Raw genomic sequence first — 8676 nt, 5'->3', positions numbered from 1 at the left:
ATTTAAATGTCTAATAGCGAATTTAGTTAACGAAGCACAATCAATGACGCCAGACTACACGCATATCAGGGACGGGAGTGTAAACACGTGCATTGTAGTAGAGCAAATTACGATCACTTGGAAGAATTATCACAAGATTTATTGGATTCGCGTGGTGTTTGATTCTTCAAGTAAGTGAATCTTTTATTTTTACTTTTAATTCTTCTAGTTTATATGTTTTGTGAAATTAAATATATACAAAATGTATTTGCTGACATAGTATTACCGCTACCGCAAAAAAGACCACTTTCAGCTTCCCTTCTACCCAAACAAGATATATAAGTAAAATATTAATTTATATAAATATGAATAGATACTTATAACACTGAAGTCAATATTAAAGGAGTTTTTTTTTTAATTTTAACGGTGCAGGCCCATAACGGATTAAAGTTTGAAAACATAAAATACAACAGAGTTGGTAAGTAGGTCAACAACCAGTTCTATGGCACATACAGTTTTTATTGAGCCGTAGAACTGGTTGGTGACCTACTTACCAGTCCTATCGTATGTTTATTATATCGGATTAATGTGAGCAATCTATTATGTGTCATGTAGGGGCTACCTTAGAATATTCTAGAGCTCAAGGGATAATGCGTGTGTGAGTTGAGTTAACCTCGAGTCGCTAGTGAATGTTTATCCCAAGGTTGGGTGTTGGTATAAAACAATAATAGAGGGTTGTTGACAGCAGGAAGTTGTGTATGAAACCATGACAATACGTGGGGAAAAATCATTGTTTTCTCTGTTTTGATCTCAGTATTTACCTGTTTGAGTGGACCCACCCATTTTTCAAATTTTCAGCATTAATACGAATGAATATGTAAAATTACTCTTTTTTTTTATTATTAAACGCGGTTAGAAAAGTCAAATGACAAACATGAGTTTACTAAACTTGCAATAACAGTATACATTCATTTTAAAAAGTAGTGTGTTTTTTTTAAATATTAGTTTATCAGGTAACCTGGGTGACCATTGGGGTACTCGGGGCTCACACGCGTGCCCTACTGCTGGGGTGCCCACTAGTGCCCTACTGCTGTGGCGCCCACCCTTGCCCTACTGCTGGGCGCCCACTAGTGCCCTACTGCTGGGGCGCCCAATCTTGCACATCTTCTGGGGCGTCCACCGTGCACTACTGCTGGGGAGCTAGGTACGCCCCTTGTTAGGGTTTAGTTAGGTAAAACAATTGCCCGCTGTATCCCGAGTGTACATGCTCTTTGAAACGATTGTAGGCGCTTTAGTGTTGTTAATCTTTATTGTTGTTCTGGAGGCTCCGAGTCTCGCGTTTGCCGAGAAACAGGATCAATAACCTAGTCCAATTTGACCATTGAATCAAGTAGTACCAATGACCCCCTATTAACTAGTCCAATTTGACCATTGAATCAGGTAGTACCAATGACTCCATATTAACTAGTCCAATTTGACCATTGAATCAAGTAGTACCAATGACCCCCTATTAACTAGTCCAATTTGACCATTGAATCAAGTAGTACCAATGACCCCCTATTAACTAGTCCAATTTGACCATTGAATCAAGTAGTACCAATGACCCCCTATTAAGGAGACCTAAGCAGCTGACAAACGTATTACAATCTACAGGTAAAGGAAATGTCTCGCTGGTGTTTAAAAGCGGGCGTGCTATCGTTGGCTGCAAGTACACCATTGTACATGATTTTAATGATAGAACAACTGACGTCTATTTTAATTTGATTGACCTAATCAATGTTGTAGAAATTACGCTGGAGAGCCCAAGGAAAGTGTGTGAAGTCTTCGTCAGTGGAGGTGAGGTGTACAGAGATTTATATTTATATAAAACATTTTTAAAATAATTTCTTTCTTCTGCCAATATGTTTTATCTTATTTTGTAGATTGTAGTGACTTGACTTAGTCCTATCTGCTCCTTATGGAACATAAGTCCTCTACCATTTCCTTCCATTTCATCCGATCCCCGGCTATTAACTTGTTGGTTTCAGTTCTTCGAGAAGTCTCGGCCTCCACGTCTGTCTTGGGCGCCATCTCTTCCGCTTTCCTTGGGGGTTCCACTTGGCGTATCACATTTGGGTGAGCCTTTTGCAGCGTGTGTCCTACCTAGTGCCACTTCTTCCTTCTTATTTGCGCTGTCTCAGGTTGTCATAAAGGTCTATTTGTTGATTTTATATCATTTTATAGGTCGACTTGTAGGCTTTTAACTTATATTATAGGTCGTAAACGTAAGTTAAAATGCCACTTCCAAACGGTCTATAGGGCAAGAAAATTAGAGTTCACCTGCTTCTGTGTCCACAGAAGGGCAGCGGTCTTAACTTTCCCTAGCGTGAGTTAGATACCGATCAGAGCTAAATGGACTCAGGTACGGTCTACTGACTTGAACACGGATTCAAACTCGAGACTTACGGGTTAGCAGTCTAGCTCTCTACCGCTAGGCCATTCCGTCCCTTTTTAAAGGTCGTAGAGTAGCTTTACTTGTATTCTATAGGTCGGAATACAGCTTTTTTTTTCTCTTTTTTACTTTCTCGTATATACGTAGTAGGTATAGAGAAAGTATTGTAATCGTGCAAAAAAAAAATCGAGATTTTCACAAATCTCGACGTTTTACACCACACTAATACGGAAAAACATCATTTTGCAATCTTGTCAGTATGTCTGTGTGTGTGTGTGTCTGTGTGTCTGTGTGTCCAAGTGTAAACACGATTACTTGAGTACCGTTACAGCTAGGTTGATGAAATTTCATATATAAGTATTTTATCAAAATCGTAGATCCGTATCAACTTTTGAGCGAATTCCGATAACCGGAAGTGGTACTTTTTCTACTTTGAATTTTTCAAAAGCCTATAACTTGAGTACTATTTCAGATAGATATATGAAATTTGATATGTAAGTAAAAGATCTAATTCTTTACCTTCTGTCAAATTTTGAGTAATTTACGTTGACCGGAAGTAATAATTTACGCTACTTCCGATTTCTCAAAAAACTAATGTAAATTTTAAAAGTACTAATAATATTGCGCACTATTATGCGCTTTTTTATTTGGCGTTCACTTGGTGTGCAATTAATTTGTCTACGAGATTTTATTCTATTTTTAAAACTTTAAGTATTTAAAATGGATTAAAAATCATGTCTATAGCCCGAGTTCCCATCCCCTGTTATTTTATATAAGAATATTCGAGAAAGTTTAGGGGAGATCATTCCCGGTTTATTTGCAGGTCGCAACGTCGCTTTGAAGCAACAGACAGCGCAAATCAACACCCACCGTTGGCATAGATCGGAAAAAGCAGTCGATGGTGACAGATCCAATCAAATAATACAGAACTCTTGCACTCACACGGAAGAAGACATAGAACCAAACACAAAGCAGTATTGGACTATTACGTTCAGTAGAGACGTGTTTATTCAAAGATTCAAAATATTCAACAGAGGTGGGAAAAATGTACTATAATGTGACTATAAGATTCTTGATAAAATACATTACAGTTTTAGTGTAGGTTTATGAAAATATACTTTTATTAAAGGGTATAATATAAGCACATTTAATTTAACTAACGGATAGTGTGATAGCAAATACTGATATATGTAATGTTTACGGTTTATGTGATCGTGCTGAAAAGTGATAATAACAGAGACAGCATGACAATTTAAGGCTAGATGGTAATTAAGTAAAGTAGAATAGGCCAGAGAAGAGTATTTACTATGCGATTAGTTTTAATTTGGCGCCCCACCCCATATATATATATATATATATATATATATATATATATATATATATATATATATATATATATATGTACATATTATTTATATACATATATATATTTGTATAAATACATACATACATAAATATATATATATATATATATATATATATATATATATATATATATATATATATATATATATATATATATATATATATGTGTGTGTGTGTGTGTGTTTGTGTGTGTTTGTGTGTGTGTGTTTAATAATCATGGTGTATTATTTTCGTTCCTTAAAACTTTATTCGACGCCAATTAACTCAGTTCGAGTTCAGATTCCTGTCTGGCTAATATGGGTACCTGAATCACGGTAGCGAGACAACATTACCTGGGGTAGTGCTGACCTCACTATCCCACAGTATGCTGAGGTTTTTGAAAAAGATATCCTCAACTTCAGCTTCCTTTAGCACAAGCAGACACGATAATGTATAGCGAAATTATGAAGCGGCCAGCGGAGAATTATTTAGCAGACTAAAGTAGATGATAGTTGGACGGTAAAAAGAATCACAAAAAGTTGGTTTTAATTTTCTCCCTCATCAAAGACAGAAAAGTTCTTGTATGTTGAATATTGCCAATAAATTTTGCAATTTTATTTTATGTGTTCCCGTAGTCGCACTCGAAGCTAGATATACCACAATTAATAGCTATAGTGTACTATATGGAATATTTATACCATATACACAAATGTAGCTTAAAGCTCGGGTATTAAATATAAAATACATCTGGCGTCCTTCTCATAACACTAGTTAACGGCCCGTTGAGGGAGAAATACAACGGACAATAGGTTGATAATGTTGTCTTATTCTCTAAACTAAAACAAAAAATAAATTCCCCATATCAACTGCAAATTGAAATGGAAAGATAAAATTAATTTAAAACTAATTTTATCCAGATTTGAAATTTATGCAAGATCCGGAAATTTAGTGGGATACTTAACTCCAGTTAGAAAAACAAACTGGAGAAATTAACCGAAAACGGGGGAGGGGGAAGGTTAACACTGGTAAAAGTAAATATTTTATATGTATTTTATAAACATTCTTTTTTCGTTCTTGAAGGGGTTGAAGGGGCTATGGACGTGTTGCTGTATTGATGTAGATGACGTGTATTTTCAGCAGTTATTTCACCACCCCCCAGCCCAGAAGTTTTAGTTTGCTCACCTTCTAAAAATGACACACTATATTATTTTTTAATTGTAAGAATGGTGTGCTTACATATTGGATAAAACTTTACGTATTTGAGAGAAAAAGGGATGATAAAATTGTCTTGATTTCAGTTGATATTCCAGAACGATTGGCTGGCTTTTTCTTAGAAGCATTCAACTCAACTAAAGACATTCCGGTTTACAGTTTTCACGACACTAGTACAAAAACTGACACTTTAGTTTATGACTGGGCTATACAGATGTTTGTTGCCAACAGAGTGACAATTTATTTACTTGACAACATCTTGACGCTGTGTGAAGTGGAGATTTATGGAGGTATTTTTAGTTTTCTCTTTTATAGAATATTTGATTAAAAAATATTGGATGCCACAGGATTCCATACATTACGTTCTGTAAAAACAGTCCTATTTAGGATAATTTTTACAAGCTTTTTGTTTAAATTCCTTTCTCTGTCTATGGTCAGTCTGTCGACAGTCTGTCTATGATCTATCTGTCGTAATAGATCGAAACGCTCCAGCAAAATTTTTGGCACTTCTTACAGACAGATTACATGCAAAGTTGGCACATAGGTCAAGACATGAAGACAATGCAATTGACATTTAATTGAAATTAATAGAATGCCTAGTTAATTTTTTAATGAGTTAATTTAAATTGTGTCCAAATTAGTAGGCAGGCTTATCTAACTATTCCGCACTATTATACGCGCGTTATCGTGTTCATTAGGTGCGTAATAGTTTTTAGTCATTGTAAATTTAAAAAAAAAATTAAAGTACGGAATTTTTTAAAATAAGAAACGTTTTAATATCAAGCTTGTATGTAATAATTCACTTTCTTTAAATATATAATAATACACTACTTTTTAAATAACTATAAATAAAATGCATTTAATATATAATATAGTGACCCGCACTTTTTTAACAGTAATAGTAGTGTATTAGTAGTGTATTATTAATTATTAATAATTTATTTGCTTCATTTAGTACATTATTACATAAATGCTTGTTATTGAAACGTTTTTATGAATTAAAAACGATATAGATTTATATATTTTGTGTGATTAATAAATCATACAAAATTTATTCCAATATATTTACATGCGATGAAGCGATTCCATTATCATAAGAATAACTTTCAACCTAATAAAACTGGAAAATAAACTATGATAACAAAACTAATAAAACACAACAGATCTATTTTTAACTCGACAATAAAAGGTAAAATAACTTTAAATTTAGTTTACTTTATCCATTGTAAAATAAAAATATTTTGTATTTCTCTAACTTGTATGATATTTTGAAATATGAATATTTATAAAAACTTTACTCTATATTCAAAATATATCTATATTCAAAATTATCTTGTTGACTTTATGGAAGATTAAACTTATATAAGCAAAATGACAATAAATACAAATAAAATCATCATATATCGACATTTTTATTTTTAGGTTTTATGAGTACCTTTTTGTCTATAAAACCTAAAATTGACCGGTTGAAATTTAATTTTTAAAAAATCTCTCGGATAGCTAGGGTCATTTACTCCTCAAACCGTCTGTTGAATGTCTATTTAATGTTTTAAATACGCTTTTGCATCGCGTGAACTTGTCGAAAGGAGTTTCGCTAAGCTTTAGCTAATGTGTTCAGTATACATTAATTACATACTTGCGACGCAGTAAAATATGCTTCAATAAACACTCTTTAGCGTTAAGGTATTAATAGCAGAAAAAATTGTTAAATATCTAAGGCCTTGATAGAAAGGAAAACTAGACCAAGTAAAATTTCCAAAAATAATTTATGACATTCTGCTTAAACTACAGTGGGATATCGCTGTAGTATTACGATTACTATATTTCCGAGATAACTTTTGTAGTGGACAAAATTACGGCCTGAACTGTGAACATACCTGCCAATGTACAGACTCTAAATCCTCCTGTATGCCGTCGACAGGCGTCTGCCGTACAGGTGGTTGTACCCCTGGATATAAGGGCAAAGACTGCGAGGAAGGTAGTTAAAGGAATGATAATGAAGATTAAATTAAATCGTCTATATTTGAAGACAGATCAGTACATATTTAAATAGGGGATCACATTTATTCAATTTGCAATGAATTTTTTTTTATAATCCAAATTGTTATCATTCTACTTGCATTTTGATATATGCACTATATCAAGGCTTGTGCAAATGTCTACATAATAATTTGTAGAATTTTTATAATTTTTAAAAAAAATTACAGAAATAAAATGTAACAAACCTACCGTACCTAAGGGAACGTGGGGTATTTGCCCAGGTGGTTATAATAGTGTGTGTACCTTGTCTTGTGAAGAGGGTTACGAAGTGGAAGGAAACAAACAGATCACATGCCAACGAAACGAAATGTGGACTGTGCCTGGCGTATGCAAAAGTAATATGTTGTTTGTTTTAGAAATACACACTAATATTTGAAATAAGGTTAAAATTACTAAACTTTATAAGTATTACAGAAATTATATAGTTATTTCTTTATTTTCAACTTTTCTTCTTGAAAGGCATCATTAAAATATTTTACTTCACTAATAATAATTTTACTTAGTGTACATGTTTGTTAGTAACATTCTTATAGTCCTTACAGCTTTATAAATATTTCCTGATAATTTAAAAAAAGCTTTGGATATTATCAATGCTCCAAAAGTTTAGTAAATGTTTACTTAAAAGAGAAAAGATGTAGCGCTGCTCCCAACATTACAAAAGGGGCATGGCATAATTGTCAAAACGAGTTGCGTAGCGTGTGTACACTGGTCTGTGAAGATGGTTACGAAGTTAAAGGGAACGACAACATCACCTGCCAAGCTAATCAAGAGTGGACAATGCCTGGTGTGTGCTCAAGTAAGCATTCATTCAATTTGAGATTTATATTTAAGAAAATAAAATAAAAATGAAAACAAAAACAAAAACAAAAACAAAAACATGCACTTCTACTATGATGTATATGCAAGATAAATCATTTCTGTATGAAAAATAATGAATACAAAAACATAAACTTCTACTATTATGTATGTGGTAGATTCATTATTTCTGCATTTTATGGCAGGAGTTAAAATCACCAGATTTTTTTTTGACAATAACATGAAAAATAATGAAAACAAATACATAAACTTCTATTAGAGGTGTAGCGAGGGCGGGGCGGGGGGGGGGGGGGAAGAGGGGGTGGGGGGTGGGTGGGTGCGGACCGAACCGGGTGACACAATTAAGGGAGTGACAACATGGCAAAAAATAGCAAAATTGACAGAAGGAGAATGCTTTTTGCCCGTTGCATTAAAGATTTATTATGCAGCATATATTGAAATTATAAGCTTATGTAGGTCGATACACACAGACGAAAAGACGCACCGGGTGACACTCAACCTAGCGACGCCATTGACTTCAGGAAATAAATTTCTTTCATTATTCTCACAGCAGCGGTTGGCGTGGTCGAGTCGGTAAAGCTCATGGTTACTAAACCGAAAAGTCTCGAGTTCGAACCCTCCGGTATATGAGGCTCATTAGCTCCTAAATCAAACAACTGCTGCCTAGTAATTGATTGGACAAAGGCTATTGAATAAAATTCAAAATAAAAACAGGCTGAAATCAGAGTCAATGGCCTCAATGGCGCATAACCGGTTTATACGTATACTTAAATGTGTTGAGGGGGTCTCTTCCAACACTAAAAAATTAAGAACGATGCAGAAAGAAGAAGTTCTCACAGCTACTATTTCAAAAT

The 8676-nt window shown here is 34.0% G+C and overlaps 1 protein-coding gene across 1 annotated transcript in view; it reads left to right on the top strand.

Annotated features, from left to right (window-relative positions):
• The first annotated feature begins 745 nt into the window (after positions 1 to 745).
• Positions 746 to 8676, top strand: part of LOC131950152 (uncharacterized) — a 25549-nt gene continuing 17618 nt past the window's right edge. The window contains exons 1-6 of the mRNA XM_059312201.1: positions 746 to 755; positions 1633 to 1815; positions 3234 to 3446; positions 5053 to 5256; positions 6858 to 6944; positions 7632 to 7802. Of these exons, the coding sequence (XP_059168184.1) occupies positions 746 to 755; positions 1633 to 1815; positions 3234 to 3446; positions 5053 to 5256; positions 6858 to 6944; positions 7632 to 7802 (868 nt within the window). The remainder of the gene's footprint in view (positions 756 to 1632; positions 1816 to 3233; positions 3447 to 5052; positions 5257 to 6857; positions 6945 to 7631; positions 7803 to 8676) is intronic.

The sequence above is a fragment of the Physella acuta genome, unplaced genomic scaffold, assembly GCF_028476545.2.
Source record: "Physella acuta isolate Inbredline_101_S28 unplaced genomic scaffold, ASM2847654v3 ptg000738l, whole genome shotgun sequence".
Taxonomy (NCBI): Eukaryota; Metazoa; Mollusca; class Gastropoda; family Physidae; genus Physella; species Physella acuta.
The sequence above is the reverse complement of the archived record's forward strand: the minus strand, read 5'-3'. Positions and strand labels throughout refer to the sequence as shown.